The sequence below is a fragment of the Microcebus murinus genome, chromosome 3 (genome assembly GCF_040939455.1).
Source record: "Microcebus murinus isolate Inina chromosome 3, M.murinus_Inina_mat1.0, whole genome shotgun sequence".
Lineage (NCBI taxonomy): Eukaryota > Metazoa > Chordata > Mammalia > Primates > Cheirogaleidae > Microcebus > Microcebus murinus.
In genome coordinates, this window is record NC_134106.1 from 75,500,321 (window position 1) to 75,525,615 (window position 25,295).

Here is a 25,295-nt window from a genome sequence, read left to right on the forward strand (position 1 = left end):
AAAGACCATGATAAAGATAAGTAGGTTTAAGAGAATGATTAATACTGTGCTGATATGTAGGCAGGAACTCACAACCTGAAGCTTGAGGGCTAGACCCTGTGACCTAGGTTAAGTTACTTCATCTCACTACAAAGTGGCTTATTGCCTAGTATTTGAAAAGCTGGTATCAGTTCTTTTCTGTAAGCTGTTATTCCTTTTTCTTATTTGTAGTTGAAGTTTAGCATAAAGGATAGTGTTTTTTTCTAGTATAGTAATTAAATGCTATTTTTTATTCTATTGCAGAAAATGCAAGGTCTTCTGGGGCTTGGGGAGTCAATAAGATTATCTCTTCTTTGTCATCTGCTTTTTCTGTGTTTGAAGATGGAAACAAAGAAAATTATGGGTAAAGAAACAGTAGTTAATGGGATGCTCTCAGGTTCCTCTGGGACTTGGGGTGGTGGGTGGTGGGAAGAGAATGTGGACTGCTGATCAAATGGCCATATGCCTTTTGACCGCATGACCAGGAGTGTGCTGCTGAAGTTATTCTCCAGATCTACAGTGCTGCAGGAGTTCTAAGAGAGTAGACCTCCCATAGCAAAGATATGTGTTGAAAAAGAAAAACTGTGGTTATAAATTAGCAGAGAACTAAAGGATTCCATGGATGTGAAATATTATTAAATGTGAATGAATTCACCAGTACAGGTTTCCTACATGCTCTGTTTATATTTGCAGAACTGATAAAGTAGAAAAGGAAGTGGCTTATATTGGGTAATGCTACAGAGAGAATGTGCTTTTAGGCTGAGGGACATTATATCAGCTGTATCTGGGAGTAGAGTGGTATAGCTGTTTCACTATGAATAGTTTAAACCATGGAAGGAGCAATGTCAGTGTGAATTAAAGGTATCCTGATATGGAAGAAATTCATGTTGAGATAGCAAGGAAAAAGGGCTTGGCCAGCTCCCTGAGAGGAATTATATACCTAGACCAAGTACTGAAAATAAATAAAATATGTTGGCATTCATGCCTTTCTCCTGGCCATGGCCCTAATACTTTTGCTCCTAAAAGTTATAACTCAGTGTAACAGAAATTTCACCCTCACTTAAGTAACGATAGGCCATCTTTTATAATATACAGTCAAGTTAATTCATTTTGCACTCAGTTTTGCTAAAACTGCTATAAAAGGAATATCTATATAAATATTAGCTCACTACATAGAATAAGTAGAGAATTTTTTTAACACTCAATGATAGCATTTACTTCCTCAGTATATTTTACTATTTATAATTTTTCAAATCTTTCCTTAGATTACCGCAGCCTAAAAATAAACCCACAGGAGCCAGAACCTTTGGAGAACGATCTGTCAGCAGATTTCCTTCAAAACCAAATGTAAGCAAATCTCTGTTCATCTGTCAAATGGGTCTTACAACTCTTTCCTCTTCATTTTACCAAGTGAATATGCCAGTCAAGTGATATGGTGTATATAAAACTGCACTGAAAAATACAGTATATGAAAAATGATACTTTCAGAACATTTTTAATAATTACTTAAGAAGAAACAGTATATGCATAGTCTCCAATTGTCTCACCAAAATTATTTAATAATTACTGTGCTGATTTAACATTTATCTATAAATTCTTTGAGTTGGAATTTAATTCATCATCCTTAGAGTGTGTCTAGATTTGGTGACTTGCTTCTAACAAATGGAATAGAGAAAGGAAAAAATAGTTTATAGTGGGGAAACTTGGCAGATTCCTCATAACCAAGTGGGTTAACCTCACCAGGCATAAGTTGTGTTGATAATATGAATTCCCTAATATGATGTAATGAACCTCAGTCTAATTATGAGAAAACATCATATTAGAGGGACATTCTACACAGTTCCTTTCTGAGCAGTATTCAAAAGTGTCAGTGTAAAAAAGACTAGGAAAGACCAATAGACAAAAACAGACTCAAGGAGACTTAAGTAGATGTGGCAAGGAAGAGTAACATGGGATCCTAGATTGGATCCTGGAATAGAAAAGGGACATAACTGGAAAAATGGTGAAATCCAAATAGTAGTATTATTTAATTTTTATAAATGTGCCAGAGTTGACTATATAGAAGAAGCTTGGTGAAGCTGGGAATTCTGTATTACCTTTGTAACCCTTCTGTAAATCTTGGCTTTTTTCAAATTAAAAAAAATATATAAAAATTGAAAACAAAAATGTGGCCCTTATGATACCACTGGTATGTGTTAAAGATGAAGTTTCACCATTCTAGGGAAAAGAGCAGAAGCATTATGTCTTTGGCTGTGTGTTAGCCAGGTTGTCATCTGTTTCTTTTTTAATTCCTTATTTTTTGAATCTTAATGTGTTAATGTGCAAGATTTCATGGACAAAACAGGGAGATTTGCTGCTTTTTTTCAGTTTATCCTCTGTTGTAGGAAGTGCCTCACACTGAAGAGTTTTTGGATGATTCAACTGTATGGGGTGTTCGCTGCAACAAAACCCTGGCACCCAGTCCTAAGAGTGCAGGAGACTTTACACGTGCTGCCCAGCTTGCATCTACACCATTCCACAAACTTCCGGCAGAGTCAGTACACAGTCTAGAAGATAAAGGTGTGTATTACACCATTTTAATGTCTGCCTTTCGCCTACTTTGATTGTTTAGGTATGAGTTTTTGTTTTGAAACTTCTAAATCGGAAGTTTTAAAATCATTAAAGAAGAAACTTAAAATTCATTCATTGTATTTTCACTTATATGTTTTTTTCACAAAATCTGTGTATTTTAAAAATATAATAACTTAGATTATAGGTAGTACATGGGGAAAAATCTATAGAAGCATTTAAAGGCGAATAAAATTCAACCCATTTGTACAGGGTATGTTTATTTTGTCTCACAGCAAACAAAAAGGTACTAGAGACAGATTAAACTATTTGAATGCTAAAAATAATGAACATTTATATTTTCTAATTTAATGAGAGTAACAAATTGCCAATTTTAGTTCTTGATATATGTCTACAAATTTTATAAGTACTATACTCAGAAAGTCTTATTTTTCCATTTTTTTTCCTCATGTCTGACTTCGAGAGTAATGATAAAATCACAAGTAGTCCTTATTTCTACCCCTTTCCAAATCTATCTCCCTATATATATAAAAGATCTTTATATATCAGAATTAAACCCTAATACAGCCGGGCGCAATGGCTCACGCCTATAATCCTAGCACTCTGGAAGGCTGAGGCGGGTGGATTGCTCAAGGTCAGGAGTTCAGAACCAGCCTGAGCAAGACCCCGTTTCTACTAAAAATAGAAAGAAACTAATTGACCAACTAAAAATATATATACAAAAAATTAGCCGGGCATAGTGGCACATGCCTCTAGTCCCAGCTATTCGGGTGGCTGAGGCAGTAGAATCACTTGAGCCCAGGAGATTGAGGTTACTGTGAGCTAGGCTGACGCCACAGCACTCACTCTAGCCTGAGCAACAAAGTGATACTCTGTCTCAAAAAAAAACAAAACCCTAATACATGAAGTTGTTAGCTATTAAGTACCAACCTACAAAATACACAGTTATCTCTTGGTATCCATGGGTATTTGGTTCCTGGAACCCCTGCAGATACTAAACTCTACATGGATGCTCAAGTCCCATAGTTGACCCTACAGAAACTGTGAATATAGAGGGCTGACTGTATACTAAAAATAGCAGTTGTTGGCCAAAACAATAAGGAAGACCTGCCAAAGAATTTAACTTCTCCAGATGGAAGTATATTTTAATGTGAATTCTGAGCCTGTAGACCTAGACATTTTTGACTAAAGATTTCTTTTTTTAGACAGAGTCTTGCTCTGTCACCTGGGCTAGAGTGCCATGGTGTCAGCCTAGTTCACAGCAACCTCAAATTCCTGAGCTTAAGTGATCCTGTCTCAGCCTCCCAGGTAGCTGAGACTACCGGCTAATTTTTTCTATTTTTAGTAGAGACATGGTCTTGCTCTTGTTCAGACTGCTCCTAAACTCCCGACCTCAACCAATCCTCCCAGCTCGGCCTCCCAGAGTGCTGGGATTACAGGCATGAGCGACCACACCTGGTCTCTTGACTAAAGATTTCTTAGAGTGCTAATCTAGTATGTTCAATTTCTTTTCTGAATCTTAAAGGAGAGTTTTGTTGAAACTTGAACAATTGTTAGGCACCATCACAAGCTTGCCACTTCGATTAAAAAAAAAAAAAAGCCTTCTCCATTTGCAAAAGATAGTTTATTTAGTCCCAAGAGTCTTTCAAAGAGTCAATATTGGCTATTCTTAGAGTATTTGCCACTTTGGTTCTATAAACAGAAGCTAATGTTCTAGTGCTAAAAAAAATTAGTACCTGTTTATTGAGGGAATATCTGATAAAATTTAATCCAGTGTAATACTCAGCTGTGTACAGTTCATTCTATATTTCTGCCCTGTCTAGTTTATGCATCTATTTGTAGATAGTTGAAGTTATAGGGAGTGATAAGTTTTGCCAGGTAGCTTTCTGGTTTAAACATGAAATCATTTCAATCAACTAAATGTTAAATGATTGACTGAAACATGTTAAACTGAAAGACACAAAATGTCTGTCCTCTAGAGCGTTACAGCTTTTTACTTTCCATGTCCTTGTCTTTAGGTTCTCCTAAAGCTGGGTGTACCCTGCTATCCATTCCAGTAACCTCTATGGTCTGGTCATCCTGCTCATAGTGGACCTGCCACTCTCTGGACCCCTGTTTTCTTGAAGGATTGTTATGGATTAGACATAGAGTTGAAATGTTCACATATATTAGTAGTAGATTTTTAAAGTGACTTCACCACCCGTCATTTTTTGAATCTTACTACACATTTTACCATGGAACACTATATTGGAATTACAGTGAAGTCAGTGTCAAAAGATATCCCAGATTTTGTAACCATATCAAATGGTGTGTATTATGCACATATGTGCATGCAATTTGTCTGTCTCTAATTTTCTGTATCTTTCAGAAAACGTGGTAGCAAAACAGTGCACCTATGTGACTTTGGATTCTTGTGAAGAAAATGTAGTGGTACCTTCAATGGACAGAAAATTCAGGTATTTTGAGGGTTTATGTGGTTCTGTCATTCTCTTCATTTCTATTCTAGCTTTGTTTTTGTTTTGTTTTTGAGACAGTCTCACTCTGTTGCCTTAGCTAGAGTGCAGTGGTATCATCATAGTTCACTGTAACCTCAAACTCCTGGGCTCAAGGGATCCTCCTGCCTCAGCCTCTCAGGTTGCTGGGACTACAGGTGTACACCACCATGCCCAGCTAAGTTTTCTATTTTTTGTAGAGGTGAGGTCTCACTCTTGTTTAAGCTGGTCTTGAATTTCTGACCTCAAGCGATCCTCCCACCTTAGCTTCCCAGAGTGCGAGGATTACAGGTGTGAGCCACTTTGCCTGGCCTACCTTTGCTTTTTAAACTTTAACAGAATACCTAATTCCAACCCTTAAATGTTGATAAAGTTTTTATGGACTCACAGCTTTAAGTAGAGGTATTCTCTGTGTCTATAAATACAATAGTGAACCCAAGCACTTGATATATCAGGCCAGTACTTTATGAGAAAAACATCAAAGAAACCCAAATTAAAGGTCATTCTACATCATACTTGGCCAGTACTCTTCAAAACTGTAAAGGTTTTGGAAAAACTAAAACACGGATGAGAAAGAAGTAAGGAGACATGAAACTAAATGCAACCTGGTATCCAGGACTTGGATACTGGAGCAAAAGAAGAATAGTAGTGGCAAGAGTGGTCAAGTCTGGATGAAGTCTGCAGGTTAGTTAACAGTAATATAATAATGTTGGTTTGTTAGTTTTGACGCAGGTGCCATTGTAATAGAAGATGATAACATTAGCAGAAATTGGGTAAGAAGTATGTAGGAATTCTTTATTATCTTTGCAACATTTCTTAAAATTATTACAAAAGTTTATTTGAAAAAAATTCACAGGAAGAATGAGAACTGACAGTATCAATGTATGAAAATACATGTATAAATTTATTTGTGTAAAAATATATATTTTGATATTTGTGTGTAGATGGATATAGATGTGGGACTGTGTGTATGTGGAGATATATATAAAGTTGATTCTCATTATTCTCTGTAGTTCTGTTCTATGAAGTCACTGTGAATACTGAATTAGTGAATACTGAACCACTATTCCTAGGGGGAATACAGACTCTGGTTCCTGTGAGCCTTTGGTCACATTTTGTTTAAAGACACCTTATTTAATATATGTTGTTGATTCATTAACATTGAACTCATGTCCAGCAACACTATAATTCATATCTGAATGGAGCGTATCTAATATGTGTGTTCTCTCCATAAGGCATGTCACAGATTATGCTTAGGAACATTAGACAGCACTTAGGCACTCTACTTTTAGGACATATTCAACAGCAAAATCACACCAAAAAAAGCACAATAATGTGAAAAACATGTCACTAAGTATACCGCAAAAGGGACACTTGTTTACATGAGAGCTGAACCAAGAAAGCTGAACATCAGCTTTTCAATCTGAGCTGGGAACATGTTAGGTGACTCAAATTTTTTGTCACTCTGCATATCTGCAGATGAATGCAGAATCACCATGAAAAGTGATATGAGGCTTACAAACAAATTTTAGCATGTGGGTGAATTCACAAATATTAAATCCATGAATACTAAGGATCCACTATGTGTGTGGATAAACATATACACATATGCTTCCATTTATAGTCATGTGTTGCTTAACAATGTGGACACATTCAGAGAAATTCATTGTTAGGTAATTGTATCGTTGTGTGAACATCATAGAGTGTACTTACACAAACAAACCTAGATGGTATAGCCTACTATATATCCGGGCTATATAGTATGGCCTATTGTTCATAGGCTGAAAACCTGTGCATTATGTTACTGTGCTGAATATTGTAGACAGTTGTAACATAATAGTAAATATTTATGTATCCAAACATAGAAAGGGTATGGCAAAAAAATATACAATATAAAAGATAAATTAAAAGATAAATGGAACACCCAATTAGGGCACTGACCATAAGTAGAGGTGAGTCATTGAGCAGTGAGTGAATGTGAAAGTGTAAGACATTACTGTACACTACTGTAGACTTTATAAACACTGTACACATAGGCTACACTAAATTTATTAAAAATGTTATTCTTTCTTCAGTAATAAATTAACCTTAGCTTACTGTAACTTTTTTACTTATAAATTTTTTAATTTTTTTAACTGCTTTACTCTTTTGTAATAATACTTACCTTAAAACACAAACACATTGTACAGCTGTACAAAAATATTTTATCTATATCCTTATTCTAGGAGCATTTTTTCTATTTTTTAAAATTTTTTATTTTTTACTTTTTAAACTTTTTTGTTAAAAACTAAGAAACACACACATTAGTCTAGGCCTGCAGAAGGTCAGGATCATCAAAATGTCACTAGAAAATAGGAATTTTTCCACTCCGTTTTAATTTTACGCAACCACTATTGTATATGCTATTTATTGTTGACCATATAGTCATTGTGTGGCACATGACTGTCTATTTGGAAAGGTACTGAAACGTTAAGTTGTTAGATTGTTGTTGACAGTTTCTGTTTGTTTCAATGTTATAGACGAAAGCCATCTTCAGAATGAAGTTAAGTATTAGGTCTTGAGTATACTAGCGTTGCTTAGATGCAGCTTGGAGAAATAAACTCATTCCTCCCCACATTTCCTACTAAAGAATATCCAATGTATCACCTCACCTATTTAATATATTACCATGTCTTTAATTTTCTTTTTCTATTTATATTGTACTAGATGTATATTTTCATATATTTGTTTGTCTAAAGAAAATGCTTTAATCAACTTTCAGTCCATGAGGCTATTGTGAAATGTTATTCCTGAAATGAAAAGGAATGCCCACTATATTGTGGGACTTCTATGCGACCAAATCCAACAGGCTTCTAATCATGCAGTATTTTTGTTTCCTCTTTATCCCTTTCACACATCCAGTCCAATTCAAGAGAAAAGCCCAGAACAAGCATTTCCCTCTGACATGTATTCAGCATCCTTACTCCATCAGAACCAGCCTGCTGCAGGTGGTGTACTTACCCAAGAGGCAGAGCGAGGCCTTGAGGCTTGTAAACTCACAGACACTGCGATTGCCATTGCAGAGGATCCACCAGATGCTATTGCTGTGCTCCAAGCAGAACGGATGCAGACTGATTCACTTGGGAATGTCGATGCTCCAAGTATGAACAGATGTTTGCCCTTGAATAAGGACAATAGCATGGGAAAAGCTGTTCCATGAAAGAAGCTCAAAGAATGGGGACTTGAATGTCACTGAATAGAACAAATGTCATTGAATTCAGACAAAACTTACATATCTGCATCACAATGTAGTATAACAATAGCATATTTGAAGGGCAAATCAATTCATTTTAGAAGGTATCAAAATAACTACTATTGGAAGAGGGAGTTAGAATTTGAGAGCCTACTATGTGCCAGGCATTTAATCTAATATTGTTATCCCTATATTATAGAAAAGTAAACTAAAGCTTGCTGAAGGCTTAAGAGACAACTTCCCGCCCCCACCCCCAACCCCACCCTTCATGTTACAAACAGTCTTGCATAGTGGTTAAGAAAGTTTACAGACTCTGGCGAGACTGCCTAGGTTCTAATTGTAGCTCCCCTACCTAAGTAGTCATGTGATCTTGCCCAAGATGATTTCAATTGTCTGTAGCACTCTGTCTTTTTCACTAGAGTACAGCTGATGCTGGTACCTACCATAGAGGCTTATTGTAAGAACTGAACAGGTTAATAAACCTAAAGTACTCACAACAGTATACTACACGTTTTTGGCATTAACTAAATGTTAACTATATTGGATTAGTCTTTGCTAATTGCCACTAATAGAATTTTTTTAACATTCTAGATTGGAAAGAACCTTTTTCTTGCCTTTAGAAATTATTTCCTTTTTGTGGACCCAAAGTATATCTCATACATGCAGATTGCACATAGGTAGTATAAGTGTTGTGTGTATATAAGTGGAAAAGCCATGAAAGAATGTGTGTCTATTTGAACACATTAGAAGTAACTGATGTCCAAGTCTGCCCTTACGACACACACCCTGATTGTGTTAAAGACAGAATCTGGCTGTTCCAGGGGAGTGGAACAGATGTGTCTGGTATTGATTCCCTTTCTCACAACTGAATATTGATCCAAATTTGTAGATCTAAAATGGTAAATAATGAACTGTGCATAGCTACCAATTTTGACTTTTGAAAATATTAAATGGTTCTTTATTATTTGAATCAATGCTCTTTAAAGAGTAAGGCTTTTGGAAGCTTATTAAATGAATGTTTCCACTTTATAATTTCTTTGGTAAAATTCTTGAGTACTGAATTCATATTTCTTTTTTTGTTCCCATTCCTTTAAGACTTCACTGTTGAGAACCCATGGGACAATAAACTGATTCTCAAACTTTTATCTGGGCTTTCTAAACCAGTGAATTCCTATACAAATACTTTTGAATGGCAATGTAAACTTCCAGCCATCAAGCCCAAGACTGAATTTCAATTGGGTAAGAAATATTTGTGTAACCTAACTTTAAATCCTTGTTTCTCTATGGCAAATCGATAGCAACTTGTGTGTGTGTGTGTGTGTGTGTGTGTGTGTGTTTCTTCTGCTCACCCCTCCTACCTCCAATGAAGAGTTGTATCTATAGTATTAAGTGGAGAACATTTTGTTAAGCCATGACGCAAGGATTATGGATTATGATTGCTATTTGGACTATAGTTTGTATAACTTATAGAAGGTAATTTGGCAATATCTATCAAAATAAAAAATGCATATACTCTTAGACCCAGCCAGCCACTTTTTTTTTTTTTAGGATCAAGGCATTTTTTAAAAATTCAGCATAGTATGGGGGTGGAAATGTTAAGATTATGTATATTGCCCATGCCCCCCTCCCGCCTAAAGTCAGAGCTTTAAGCGTAACCATCCCCCAAACGTTGCACATCTCACTCATTATGTTTGTATTTACCCACCTCCCCTCCCCCCTCCCCCCTCCCCCCTGCCCAACACCCGATAAATGTTATTCCTATATGTCCACTTAGGTGTTGATCCATTAATACCAATTTGCTGGTGAGTTCCAGCCATCCACTTTTAAGAATTTCCTACATATACTTTGGTACACTTCTATTGTAAAATACTATAGTAAAATTGGTAACAGAACAAGGAAGCTCACTCTGTACTCATAGGGAATGATTTCCAAAACATACTGTACTGTTAAATGAAAAAGGCAAAACTGTGTATATTACATGCCACAATTAAAATTGTGTTAACTGTTAGTGAGCATGGGAAACTGGGTGGATGTAGATAACAATGGGAGCAAGACTTCACAATATGATTTTTAATTTTTTAATTAGTAGACTTTATTTTTTAGAGCAGCTTTAAGTTTACAGAAGAATTCAGGATAAAGTACAGAGTACCCATATAACTGCCTCCCCATATACACACACACACAGAGATTTTCTTATTAACACCTTGCATGAATGCAGTACATTTGTTACAATTAATGAGCCAATATTGATACATTATTATTAACTAAAGTCCATAGCTTACCTTAGGATTCATTCTTTGTGTTGTACATTCTGTAGGGTTTGACAAATGTATAGTGACACATATCTATCATTACAGTATATGGAATAGTTTCACTGCCCTAAAAATCCCCCATGCCTCACCTATTCATCCCTTCCTTATTGTCCCCCAATCCCTGACAACCACTGATCCTTTTACTATCAACACAGTTTCTCCTTTTCCATAATAGCATATAGTTGTAGTTATATAATATGTATTTCAGTTGGCTTCTTTTACTTGGCAACATATATTTAAGGTTCCTCTGTGTCTTTCTGTGATTTGATAGTTCTGTTTTTAAAGCACTGAGTAATTTTTATTGCATGAATGTATCACACAGTTTGTTTATCCATTATCTAATGAAGGACATCATGGTCCAAGGTTTGGCAATCATGAATAAAGTTGCTGTAAACATCTGTATGCAGGTTTTCATGTGGACATAAATTTTCAACTCATTTGAGTAAATATCAGGGAGTGCAATTGCTGTATTATATGATGAGAATATGTTTACTTTTGTAAGAAACTTCTGAACTCTCTTCCAAAGTGGCTGCATAATTTTGTATTCCCACCAACAATGAATGAGAGTTTCTCGTTCTTGCCAGCAATTTGGTGGTATTAGTGTTTTGGGTTTTAGCCATTCTAATAGATATATAGTGATATCTCAGTATTGTTATAAGTTGTAATGCACTGATGGTATATGATAGTGAACATTTTTTCATATATTTACTTGCCACTGTATATCTTCTTCAGTGAGAAGCCTGTCCAGATGTTTTGCCCAATTTTTAATTGGTTGGTTGGTTTCTTATCGTTGAGTTTGAAGACTGACTTCTTTATGCATTTTGGGTAATAGTCCTTTATTAGATATGAATTTCACAAAGACTTTCTGTCAGTCTGTAACTTGTCTTTTTATTTTTCTAACTTAGGTCTTTTGCAGAGCAAAAATTTTTAAAGTCCAGCTTGTCAATTCTTTCTGTCATTAATCATGCCTTTGGTGTTTAATCTAAAAAGTCATCACCCAATGCAAGGTCATCTAGATTTTCTCCTGTGGTATCTTCTAGGAGTTTTATAGTTTTGAATTTTACATTTAGGTCTGTGATCCATTTTGAGCTAACTTTTGTGGAAGGTGGAAGGTCTGTCTAGATTAATTTTTTGCATGTAGATACTATTATGCCAGCACCATCAACTATTCCTTCTCTATTGAATTACATTTGCTCCTTTGTCAAATATCAATTATTATACAGATGCTTCTTGACTTATGATGGGATTATGTCTTGATAAGCCCATTGTAAATTGAAAATACGATAAATTGAAAATGCAAAAATGAAAAGGAAAAAAATGCCTTTGACACACCTAACCTTCTGAATATCATAGCTTAGCCAAGCCTGCCTTAAATACACTCAGACCACTTATGTTAGCCTACAGTTGGGCAAAATCATCTGACACAAAACCTGTTTTGTAACAAAGTATTGAATATCTCATGATTTACTGAATACTGTATTGAGAGTAAAAAACAATGTAATTGTATGAGTTCTCAAATTACAGATTCTACTGAATGGGTATTGCTTTTGCGCCATTGTAAAGTCAGAAAATCCTCAGTTGAGCCATCATAAATCAGGGACTGTGTGTATTAATGTGAATCTATTTCTGGACTCTATTCTGTTCCATTGATCTATTTCTTTTTTTTTTTTTGCCAATACCTTGTCTATTAACTGTATCTTACAGTTAAAGTCAGGTAGTGTTAGTCCTTTGATTTTGTTCTTCTTCACTATTGGATTGACTGGTCTGAGTCCTTAGCCCAGGGGTCCTCAAACTTTAAACAGGGGGCCAGTTCACTGTCCCTCAGGCCATTAGAGAGTGCGCACTGTGGGCCTAGGACGAGTCAGCTGCTAAGCAGGACAGGCAGCTGTAGCAAAAACACACCTCGGGCTGGATAAATGTCCTACGTGGGTGGCATGTGGCCCACAGGCCGTAGTTTGAGGACGCCCGCCTTAGCTGTTTCATATAAACTTTAGAATTGGTTTTTTGATAGCCACAGAATAACTTGCTGAGATTTTGATTGGGACTCCATTAAATCTATGGATCAAGATGGGAAAAACTGACAATATTAAGTCTTCTTGTTTATGTACATGGAATTACTCCATTTATTTAAAACTTCTTGGATTTCTTTGGTCAGAGTTTTTATAGTTTTTCTCGTATAGATCTGGTACATATTTCATTAAATTTACAACTATTTTTACTCTTTTTGGTGTTTATGTGATAGTATTGTTTTTAATTTCAAATTTCAGTTCATTTCTATTACATAGGAAAGCAATTGACTTTTATATATTTGTCTTATATCCTGTAACCTTTTTATAATCACTAATTAGTCATAGATTTTTTTTCTTGTTGATTCTTTGGGATTTTTGACTTAGCCAATCCTGTCATCTGCAAACGAAGACAGTTTTATTTCTTTCTTTCCCAGTCTGTATACTTTTTATTTCCTTTTCTTGTCTCATTGCATTATCCAGGACTTTTAGTACAATGTTGAATAGAAATGGTAAGAGGGGAGTTAATTCCCTTATTCCTGATCTTAGGAGGAAAGCATCTGTATAGTTTATCACCCTGAACTATGATGTTTAGCTATTGGCTTTTTATACATGTTTTTTATCAAGTTGAGGAAGTATCTCTCTAGTTTGCCAAGGTTTTTGGTTTTTTTGTTGTTGTTCATCATAAATGGGCGTTGGATTTTATCAATAAATCCATCGGATTTTGCCATTAAACCCGTCTGGGCCTAGTGCTTTCTGTTTTGGAAGGTTAATTATTTATTAAATTTCTTTAATAGATGTAGGACTGTTCAGATTATCTGTTTCTCCTTTGTGAGCTTTGGTAGATTGTGTCTTTTAAGGAATTGCTACATTTCATCTGGGTTCTCGTGTTTGTGGACATGGCATTTATTATATTCCTTTGTTAACAGTTTAATGTTCATGAGCTCAATAGGCATAGCTCCTCTTTCATTTCTAATATCAGTTACTTATGTCTTCCCTCTTCTTTCTTAGTTAACTTGTTTAGAAGTGTGTTAATTTTATTAGTTTTTCAAAGACCCAGCTTTGGGTTTTGTTGATTTTATCTATCAATTTGTACTATAATACTATTTCTTTTCTTCTGGTTACTATAGATTTGCTCTTTTTTCTAGTTTCCTAAAGTCGCAGCTTAAATTTTTGATTTAGATTTTTCTTCATTTCTAGTATATGTATTTAGTGCTATAAATTTCCCTCTGCTACATTCCACAAATTTTGGTAAATTGTATTTTCATTTTCCTTTGCTTCAAAATAGTTGTTTTTTTTTTATCGTAGCCTTGGAAGGAACCTGGGGCCACAAGTGTGTTTGAAGTGTGGATGATCAATGTGTCATGAAATTCACATTAATTCTCCAGCTAACTTCATTCTTCATCGATGCATGAGCTGCACGAGCTGAGTGATCCACTGTTAAGAGTCGTACAGTCAAAACATTTTTAAATTTCTCTTGAGACTTCTTTGACCCATGTGTTAATCAGAAGTGTGTTTAATCTCCAAGTATTTGGGGGACTTTCCAGCTATCTTTCTGTTATTGATTTCTAGTTTAATTCCATTATGGTCTGAGAGCATACTAGGTATGGTTTTTATTCTTTTAAATTTGGTGAGTTGCGTTTTATGGTCTAGGATGTGGTCTATCATGGTGAATGTTCCATGTGTGCTTGAGGAGACTATATATTCTGTTATTGGGTGAAGTATTCCAATAATGCCAATTAGATCCAGTTGATTAATGGTGCTATTCAGTTCAACCATGTCCTTGTCAATTTTCTGCCTGATTGATCTATCCATTTCTGATGGAAGGGTATTGAAGTCTCCAACTATAATAGTGAATTCATGTACTTCTCCTTCTAGTTCTATCAGTTTTTGCCTCGTGTATTTTGACACTCTCTTGTTAGACATATACACATTATGTCTTCTTGGAGAGTTGACCCCTTTATCTTTATATAATGCCCCTCTTTATCCCTGATCTTTGTTTTTCTCTGAAGAAAAACTGTTTAAAATCAATATAGCTATTACCACTTTCTTTTGATTAGTGTTAGCATGGTAGATCTTTCTGTCCCTTTACTTTTAATGCATCTGTCTTTCATATTTAAAGTATATGTCTTTGTTTTCATTGGTATATTTAGACCATTGATGTTTAAAGTGATTATTGACATAGTTGGATTAATGTTTATTTTTTACTGTTTCTATTCATTGCCCTTGTTCTTTGTTTCTTTTTTGTTTACATTCTCTTTCTGCCTTCTCTGATTTTAATTATTTCATATTATTCTATATTCTCTCCTTAGCATGGCAATTATATTTTTCTTATGTTTTTTGATTTGTTTTGTTTTTTAATGGTTGCCCTAGAGTTCCCACTATACATTCACATCTAATCCAAGTTCATCTTCAAATAACATTGTATCACTTCATGAGTAGTGCCAAGTACCTGATAACAAAGTATTCCTTACAGCAGAGTATTAACAATTCTTATCTCCACCCCCTGTCCTTTATAACATTACTCTCATTCATTTAACTTATCCATAAATATACTCACTGAATACATTATTGCTATTATTTTGAATAAATTTCTTTATTAAATGAATCAAGAATAATAAAAGTCAAATATTTATCTTCATTTATTTCTTCTCTAACACTCTTTCAATGCAAGTTTCTGGCCTATGTCATCTTCCTTTACTCTGAAGAACTTCTTTTAACATTTTTTGCAAGATAGGTCTACTGGTGACATATTCCCTGAGTTTTTGTTCACATAAGAAAGTCTTTATTCTTTACTTTTGAAGGATAATTTTACTGGATACATAATTCTAGTTTGATGGGGTTTTTTCTTTCAATACTTTAAATATTTTACTTTACTCTTCTTGCTTGTATGGTTTCTGGGAAGTCCTATGTAATTCTTACCTTTGCTCCTCAATAGGTAAGGTGTTTTTATTCCTCTGGCTTCTTTCAATATTTTCTCTGTCTTTGATATTCTGCAGTTTGAATATGATATGCCTAGATGTCAATTTGTCGGTGTGTATTCTGTTTGGTGCTCTTTAAGCTTCCTGGATCTGTGGTTTGGGAAATCTGTGGTTAGATTATTAGTTTTGGAAAATTCTCAGCCATTATTACCCCAAATGTTTCTTCTGTTTCTTTATCTCTTTATTCTTCCTTTTGGTATTCCCATTCTGCCTATTGCATATGTTACACCTTTTATAGTTGTTCCACAGTTTTTTTTCTCTTTTTTTTTTTCGGCATATTATGGGGGTACAGATTTTAAGGTTTCAATAAATGCCCTTTGCCCCCCTCCCCCCACAAGTCTGAGTTTCCATCATGACCATCCCCCAGATGGTGCACATCTCACTCATTATGTATCTATATACCCGCCCCCCTCCCCCCTGCCCAATACCCTATTACTGTAGTACCTATGTGTCCACTTAGGTGCTGCTCAGTTAATACCAATTTGTTGGTGAGTATATGTGGTGCTTGTTTTTCCATTCTTGGGATACTTCACTTAGTAGTATGGGTTCCAGCTCTAACCAGGAAAATATAAGATGTGCTATATCACCATTGTTTCTTAGAGCTGAATAAATAGTACTCCATGGTATACATATACCACATTTTATTAATCCATTCTTGGATTGATGGGCACTTGGGCTGTTTACACAGCCTTGCAATTATGAATTGTGCTGCTATAAACATTCGAGTGCAGGTATCTTTTTTGTAGAGTGTCATTGGATCTTTTGGGTAGATGCCCAGCAATGGGATTGCTGGATCAAATGGTAGATTCACTTGTATCACTTTAAGGTATCTCCATATTGCTTTCCACAGAGGTTGAACTAGTTTGCAGTCCCACCAGCAGTGTAGGAGTGTTCCTCTCTCTCCGCATCCACGCCAGCATTTGTTACTTGGAGACTTTTTGATAAAGGCCATTCTCACTAGAGTTAAGTGATATCTCATTATGGTTTTGATTTGCATTTCCCTGATGATTAGAGATGTTGAACATTTATTCATATGTTTGTTGGCCATTCTTCTGTCTTCTTTAGAAAAGTTTCTGTTCAAGTCCTTTGCCCACTTTTTAATAGGGTTATTTGATTTTTTTCTTGCTGATTTTTGTGAATTCTAAGTATATTCTAGTTATCAGCCCCTTATCAGATGTGTAGGATGCAAAAATTTTCTCCCATTCTGTAGGTTGTCTGTTTACTTTCATGACTGTTTCTTTGGCTGTGCAGAAGTTTTTTAGTTTGATCATGTCCCATTTATTTATTTTTGTTGCTGCTGTTATTGCCTTTGGGGGCTTCTTCATAAACTTGTTCCACAGTTTTTAAATATTCTTTTCCATCTTTTTCTTTTTTTCTTCTTTGCTTCTTGTTTTGTTTTTTTTTGCATTTCAGTTTTAGAAGTCTATATTTGTCATATCTTTAAGTTCATTGATTCTTTCCCATATACAGTCTATTGTTGAGCCCATCCAAGGCATTCTTCATTTCTGTTATAGTGGGTTCTTTTTATTTCTAGTATTTTCTTTGGCTCCTTTCTCAGAGTTTCCATTTTTCTGCTTACATTACCTATTTCTTCTTGCCTATTGCCCACTTTTTTCATTAGCACCCACAGCATATTAATCATAATTTTAAAATAATTTCTGATCTGATAATTCTAAAACCTCTGCCATATCTGTGTCTCTTTCTGATGCTTATTCTATCTCTTCAAGCTGTGATTTTTGTCTTTTAGTATGCCTTGTGGTTATTTTTTAAGATCTAGGCCTGATTAGTAGCTAAAAGTAACTGAGATAAATAGGCCTTTAATGTGAAGTTTTATGCTTTTCAGGCTGGAGGTTAGGCTATATTTATCATTTGCTGTCATTGTAAGTAAGTATCAGAGGCTAACATTTTCCTCTGTGTCCTTCTTTTTGTTTCCTCTGTTGTCTTTGGGTTTCCTTAGAGACTTCTTAATAAAGGTCTGGGACGTGCAGTTCTTTCGATTGTGATCCCCCCAATACCAGCGCCAGCAGTGGGTTCTGTTCCTTGGGTTCTCTGGCTAGCTGTGATCCTCTGTACCTGCCTGTCTGTCTCCCCAGTTCGGAGAACAGGAGTTTGTCCTGTGACCTCAATTCTCTAATGGATTTAAGAATTGTTGATTTTCAGTGTTGAGCTTTTTTCTTATTGTGAGAATAGAATGATGCCTTCTAAGCTCTTTTTATATGCTGGATCAGAAACAAAAATTCTACTCTTTTTTATATCTGATTTTGAACATGTGAATTCTTTTTTAAAAATTTAATTTAAAAATCTTCTACAACTTCACCTCTATAGTCTTTCTCCTCAAAACCAGTAGCCCCAAAGTAACCACAAGAAAAATATCAAGCAAACATAATTGGAAGGATGTTCTACAAACATACCTGACTAGTATTTTTTGTAACTGTGAAGGTCATCAAAAACAAGGAACATTTGAGAAACTCACAGCCCAGAGGAGGCTAAGGAGATATGATGACTACATATGATATATCGTGAATCATAAGGAAAAACTAGTGAAATCTGAGTAAAATGTAGAATTTAGTTAATAGGAACTTATTACTGTTGGTTCTTTGTGACAAACGTACCATGCTTATTTAAGAGTTAACAGTAGGAGAAACTGGGCACAGAATATATAGAAACTCTACTCTCTTTGCAACTTCTCTGTAAATTGAAAACTATTCTAAAAGGTTACTTAAGTTAAAAGATTTTAATTGTCTATTACAAAGATTGGTACAGTTATACTTTGCCCTTTTTATTCTATTCTAAAACTCGTTCTTCAAAGAACTTTGTTTAGCGCTATACAGAGGATTTTTTGTTGTTGTTCTTTCTAACATCTCAACAGTCTTGCAAAGAAGGCAGCACAGACATTACCCCTTTAAAATATGAGAACACTGGTAAAGAGACAATAACTGCCCAAGGTCATATAGCCAAGTGACAGGCCAATGCCCAAGGTCACACAGCTAAGTGACAGGCCGGAGCCCAGCAGTGCTGCCATTACTCCCTCACAGATCATCTGGTGAGGGGCTTTTCTGTGGAAGAAATTTAACTTTCATATAAGACTAGAAAAATATTTCCTAAGGGAGCTATATCCATTTTTATTTATTAAAAAAGCAATTTAAGCACCAAGATAATTTTACAATTCTTCATTTTGATAAAGTCCTTAATGTTTTGAGCCTTTTTGTCATTTTGACATATGTTTCTTCTAAGGGTCTATGCAGGTCTACGTACATCACCTTCTTGGAGAAGGGGCTTTTGCCCAGGTCTATGAAGCTACCCAGGGAGATGTGAATGATACTAAAAGTAAACAGAAATTTGTTTTGAAGGTAAATGACTTGAACAGGTTTTTATACAATGTAGAAATGAATTTTAGAACTTGAGTTTTTCTTTTTTAAGATAGTGGTGTCTATCATTTATGTCTATAGTTAGCAATTAAAAAACAAAAACTACAGGGATTCTGAATTGCCTTTCCACTAAAATTATCTTGCAGCAAGCCCTCTTCTGCAGCAACAATTTATAGCTTGTTGTCACTGTCCCACATCTTTTACTAGGGTAGAGGTTGCTTTCTTGCTTTCATTTTTTAGAATGTGAAAATGGGTATGAATGTCATGTACTTGATTTGCAGGTCCAGAAGCCTGCCAATCCATGGGAATTCTACATAGGGACCCAGCTGATGGAGAGACTAAAGCCAGCTATGCAACACATGTTTATCAAATTCTATTCTGCCCACTTCTTCCAGAATGGCAGTGTATTGGTAGGAGATCTCTACAGCTATGGAACATTATTAGTAAGTATATTCATTTTTATAATGGGAACATTAATTTAAAATGTGTTTTTGGCTTGTGCCTTGCATATACCTTTTGTAGTTAGAGCTTTTATTAGAGTAGTGGGCAGGGGGAAAACTTTTAACTGGAAATTTTATTAATTCTGTGCAACTAACTTAGGATTCCACTTTTCATTGTTTCTAGAATGCCATTAACCTCTATAAAAATACCCCTGAGAAAGTGATGCCTCAAGGTCTCGTCATCTCTTTTGCTATGAGAATGCTTTACATGATGGAACAAGTGCATGACTGTGAAATCATTCATGGAGACATTAAGCCAGACAATTTCATACTTGGAAATAGGCAAGTGTTGTGGTTTTACAGGGTTCTTCTGTTACCATTTCCATAACAGCGTTTAATCATTTGTGCTCATGAAGTCTGGCCCTTGTTTGTGTTTAATATAGATTTTTGGAACAGGACGGAGAAGATGATGATTTATCTGCTGGCTTGGCACTGATTGACCTGGGTCAGAGTATAGATATGAAACTTTTTCCAAAAGGAACTACATTCACAGGAAAGTGTGAAACATCTGGTTTTCAATGTATTGAGATGCTCAGTAACAGACCATGGAACTACCAGGTATAAAACTAAAGTGAGAGATTTGGAAATATTTTCCTCTATTGTACTTACCAGATTTTTAAAATGAATTTGGGAATCTAGTTAATTTGAGCTGGTTTCTTGAGCATCAGTTGAAGGAGAGATGAACTTAAGATTTGAGGGGTGGGAGATATACCTGTGAGGCTCTCACAGGCAAGGTAGTGGATTTGACTGTGACAGATGGTGCAGTCAGATTTCTAACTGGATGCATGGCCATATCCAAAAGGTGTTAGGAAAAGATCATTATTATCCTAAAGGAAGGTTTCAGAATTTTCAACAAACTCGAATATTAGATGACCAGGAAAGAGAATACTAGCTGGGATAAATGGAAGCTTTTGAATCTGGGTTAACAAAACCAACTACCTAGTTCCCAGGTGAGAACTGTGTCTTTCCCAGAGTCCATGATAAAGATGCCAAAGGTGGGGGTCTTGTTTCTAGTATGTTGGTATAGACAGTGAAGTCTTAGGAGATGATTATCTTATGTCCTGTGGTTATAGATAGTGCTAGAGTGTTCTTTTCACTTATGAACATATCACACAATGAGAGGCCTTGAAGTATAGTCTGAGAACTATGACCAGAGTCCCAGGGGAGGGAGTTGGGAGGACTTCCAAGTTGTTCATGTGGAAGAGAGATTGGAGTGTAGTGCTTGCCCCATGACAGAATGAAGGACCTGAAAAGGACCCAGTAGTTCAGGAGGACAGAGCTTTTCAAGGGCCTACCTCAGGAGGTAGTGGGTGGTCTGCTGTCCATGGAAGCCTCCAGCAAAGCCTAGATGTTCAGTAGGACATATCAGTGAACAAATGACTTCCAGAATTCTTTAAAATCTTGTGGAGTATTTAGCTTGCTGCCTAAGTTAGAATCTTAACATACTCGTGTAAATGAGTAAATTTCAGTCATATATACCTATATGTTCTTTATAGATTGATTATTTTGGGGTTGCTGCAACAATATATTGTATGCTCTTTGGCACTTACATGAAAGTGAAAAATGAAGGAGGAGTCTGGAAGCCTGAAGGTCTTTTTAGAAGGTAAGTACGAGTATTGGTGCTACAGTGAAAAGAGAATAAATACAATAGAATGTTGAGTTCCATCTGGCAGAGAAAGGATCTCTGCCACCACATGGAAAACCCATGCTTTGGTCAGTATAGTGACAGAATACAATGCTGGGCACTGGGCACAGTGAGGCAGTTCCATAGCTTCCCCACTTCTCTTTCCCCATTAGTGAAAATGAGGCAATTGATGCCCTCATAGAATCATTCAAAGCTCCTGGCCCAGTGGTTGATATCCTGTCACCCTCAAATGTTTCTACCCTTTAGAGGAATCACCAGACGTCACTGAGACTTGTTTGCTTGTTGGTTTTTTGTCAATGTAAATGGGAATAATATTGATCCTACTTTTATCAAATATTATAAGAAGCAAAGGAAATAATGTATGTGACAGTGCTTTGTAAATTATAAAGTGATATGAGAAGGCAGCTGTTACAGGACAGGGTTTTAAGTCCCAACTCTGTGAGACTTTAGTTTCTTAAAGACTGTTTTCTCATCTATAAAATCACAGTGAAAATTCATGAGTAGACAAGAGGTCTTCCTATCAACATGAATGGCTTTCCTAATGTGTGAGCAAACTATTGGTGATGTTTTGTTTAAGCTGAGTATTTGGTTCATGCACATTCTTTATATCACTTAAATGTTAACATTTTTTGATGTATAAAACATACACAGAAAAGGATACTTACCTATGCAGCCTAATACAATTGTACATATGTTTATACCCTCTTGAAAAAATTTAAAATGAGAGTCCTGCGGCCCTCATCCCTTTCCCTCTCCCACCAAAAAAGAAAAGAGCCAGCATGATCCTGTGAAATGTTGTGTGCCATAGGTGAATAAGGTTATTAGATTCAAGCTCTGGAGGAAAACTTATAACAACTATGCTTTATTCTGAATAATGAGCAAATACTTTATTCTTTCTCTTGTTCATAATTGAAGGACCAGAAAGTTTCATCTTTGACGACCAGTGTAGAGAAACTCCTACAGCTAGCCCTCAGCAGGCCTGATCATCACAGGCTGCATTTCTTGTCTGGAATACGATTCAGTTATGCTCAGCTTTCTCTCCTGTGCCTTATCTCTGCATTCTGCAGTTGTGCTGTTAACCTTAACAATGAACTCTTGAGCTCTCTCTTGGGCAGTCCAGCCTGTCTTCTCGGTCCTGGCACACATGCAGTTAGGCTCCGCAGAACCATTTGGCGTATTATCCAATTCTGGCAGGATGGTATATACAGCTAGCAGAAAGCAGATTTTCTTTAAGAGGAAGAAATTTTTTCTACTGAAGAGTTATTGCTAAAAGACTACTTATCTTAAATCTTTTTCTTTTTTGGAACAAGATGCATTTAATATATAGATATTTAATTGAACCCTTAATTTCTCTTATTTATAATAGATTCAACATTTCCATTCTTGCTGCATCAAGCTGTGTTTAGATGAATACAGCTTGGACAGTTCCATGTAACCGTCCAGGCCTGTGGCAGTCAGATGCAGGAGTGGGGTTGCTCTGAATGTTGAAGGCTATATTCTATCCATTATTTGTGCTTTGTCTCTTCAGGCTTCCCCATCTGGATATGTGGAATGAATTTTTTCACATCATGTTGAATATACCAGATTGTCATCATCTTCCATCTGTGGACTTGTTAAGGCAAAAGTTGAAGAAAATATTTCAACAACACTATGCTAACAAGATTAGGGCCCTACGTAATAGGCTAATTGTACTGCTCTTAGAATATAAGCGTTCGCGAAAATAAAATTTGGATATAGACAATCCCTAGAAATCACTTTGTAAATGCTAACCTGCTCACTTTGAACCTTGATTTTTCCCCCCACATTTATTGTTTATGTAAATGCTTGTTAAAAATAAATTCCACAGAATATATCTATGTGACTTAGTTATAAGTTACAAAATACAGCATGGTAAGGTCCCCATGTAGCATGCTGATTGGGCTGCCCTTGGTATGTAAACATTCAGGAGAATCATTTGGAACATAACATTCTCTAGAAATCACTTTTAAACACTGACCTATTTACTTTATGCCAAAAACAAAACAAAGCAAAAATTCCCCAAATATACCCAAGGGACTTCAATTTTTTATTAATGAAGTTAGCCTGTCCTTTATTTTACCTGTTCTTCATTGCTCTCTAGGAAATACAAATCCTAAGCCTATTTTTTTAAAGTACCAAAGGAAAATCTCAGATGTTGAAAATAGTCTTTCTTAGAAGCTGTATAGATCATTAATCAGTTCAAAAGTTATAGCAGCCAACTTAGCATTTACTGACTTTTAAAGCTGCAAGGGCCTTCCTCCATCCCTCCCTATCTTCTTCCTTTAGTGTGTTATGGTAAAAACAAAACCGAGGTGACACACAATTCAGGAGTACAGACTGAATTGCTTCCTCTTACCCTTTATTATCAGCCATCGTGTTCCTCATTCCAGAGGCAACCATGTCCCACTTTTAATGAATCTTTCTAAAAATGATGGTTTGGTATTTCTGTATACTGTATTTTTAACATAACTAGCATAGTTATGCTTTTTTCACTTAATGTGGGACATCAGAGAATATAACTACATATAGAATGGCCTCATTCTTTTTAGTGGCCATGTAATATTTGGTTATACGGTGTATCTGTAGTAGATTAGCCCCCGTGGGATATGTGCCAGCAGCTATACAAGCCCTTGTTCCCCACACCTTCACCAATAGGACAGATCAGTCTCTGACCCTTGCCAGTCTGACAGATGAAAAAATAGCTTCTCCTTACAGTCTTAATTTGCATTTCTCTTATGAATTAGGCTAAATATATTGATATATTTAAGAGCTATGTGTGTTTTCTTTCTCAGTGAACTCTATCCTTTGTCCATTTCTCATTTGGATTGTTCTTTTTATTGTTATTAATAATTTGTAGGAATCCTTTGTATATGAGGCACAAATTTTTGTCCCAATTTGTCATCCCTTTCAACTAGTAAGATTTCTGTTGCCGAGAAGAATAGTAAGAAAAAGTGCCTGTAATAATTTTAAAACTAGTGCTAATTTAAATATTTAGGACCACACTTTTTTGGTTGCCATTTTTAAAGTTTATTTATTAATTTTAAGACAGGGTCTTGCTGTCAACCAGGCTGGAGTACAGTGGTGCTATCATAGCTCACTGCAGCCTCAAACTCCTGGCCTCAAGCGATTCTCTCACCTCAGCCTTTCAAAGTGCTGGGACTATAGGCATGAGCCATCATGCCCAGCCAGTTGCTATTTTAAGTCAGATTTTATTTTTTTCCTATTTCTTTCTAGCTGATAATTTGAATATATGAAGCCAATTGATTTCTATAAAAAGCTTTTCAGTTTATTCTTTTGAAGTTTCCAAATAACCATCATTATGAAAATAATACTTTCATTCCCAACTTTTTTGCTTATGCTACTTCTCTTGTCATTGAATAGTACCTGAGAAAAGGGTTAAATAATGGTAGTATCGGGCACCCTTGTCTTCTGCTGTAGTGGGAGTTCTTCTAGCATTTATCTATTATGCCTAATGATACCAGTTTGAGATAGATATTTTTAATCATTTTAGATATCTGTGGATTTCTTTTTACAAGCAAATGTGAACTATACCATTATTTTACAGTTTTCTTTCTCATCTTTCCATCTGCATTGATCCAGCTGTATACCATTCTCCTATATGAATGTACCATAATTTATTTACCCAACCCCCTATTTAGAGACACTTAATTAGTTTCACAGTTTTATTGCTACAAAACAGTGAGTGCAGGTGCAAATGTGTCTGTAGGATAAATTACTAGAATTGGGATCCCAAAACATGTCTTTATTTTGAAAATTAAAAATGTAACTTACACGGTCAATTACACATACTCAACATGGAAGGAAGTTGAAAGTGATCCAGAGTCAAGCTTCATCAGACAAACTAACATTAAGTTTATTCTTTAAGTATCTCAACAACCAGGCATTGATAAGCAATGCCAGATTTGTGGGGTATTTTTTTTTTCCTTTTGAAAATAGCTATTTTCAAAGTAAACCAAGAAAAGTAAACCAAAAAAGATAAGGATGCTTGTGTATCAAACCAAGAACTTAAATGCACTCATCTATGAAAGGCAGCTGCAGGTGCCTTCAGCCTTCCATGTGGAGGACACTTGGGTTTGGTTTCCAGCCCATTGACTTATCCTGTGTCATTGCCAGCCCGTTTGCTATTACTGGATC

General features: G+C 35.7%; 2 protein-coding genes across 2 annotated transcripts in view; both read left to right on the forward strand.

Moving 5' to 3' along the window:
• The window catches only part of BUB1 (BUB1 mitotic checkpoint serine/threonine kinase), a 44,639-nt gene extending 21,776 nt beyond the window's left edge, over nucleotides 1-22,863 (forward strand). The window contains exons 14-25 of the mRNA XM_076000978.1: nucleotides 283-382; nucleotides 1,284-1,365; nucleotides 2,403-2,577; nucleotides 4,955-5,042; nucleotides 7,980-8,218; nucleotides 9,406-9,549; nucleotides 18,844-18,959; nucleotides 19,259-19,420; nucleotides 19,602-19,759; nucleotides 19,861-20,035; nucleotides 20,974-21,080; nucleotides 22,651-22,863. Of these exons, the coding sequence (XP_075857093.1) occupies nucleotides 283-382; nucleotides 1,284-1,365; nucleotides 2,403-2,577; nucleotides 4,955-5,042; nucleotides 7,980-8,218; nucleotides 9,406-9,549; nucleotides 18,844-18,959; nucleotides 19,259-19,420; nucleotides 19,602-19,759; nucleotides 19,861-20,035; nucleotides 20,974-21,080; nucleotides 22,651-22,846 (1,742 nt within the window). The 3' untranslated portion in view covers nucleotides 22,847-22,863. The remainder of the gene's footprint in view (nucleotides 1-282; nucleotides 383-1,283; nucleotides 1,366-2,402; nucleotides 2,578-4,954; nucleotides 5,043-7,979; nucleotides 8,219-9,405; nucleotides 9,550-18,843; nucleotides 18,960-19,258; nucleotides 19,421-19,601; nucleotides 19,760-19,860; nucleotides 20,036-20,973; nucleotides 21,081-22,650) is intronic.
• Nucleotides 2,783-25,295, forward strand: part of MAL (mal, T cell differentiation protein (MAL blood group)) — a 279,087-nt gene continuing 256,574 nt past the window's right edge. Inside the window, exon 1 of the mRNA XM_076000984.1 lies at nucleotides 2,783-2,786. The gene's annotated coding sequence lies outside the window, so the exon portion shown is untranslated. The remainder of the gene's footprint in view (nucleotides 2,787-25,295) is intronic.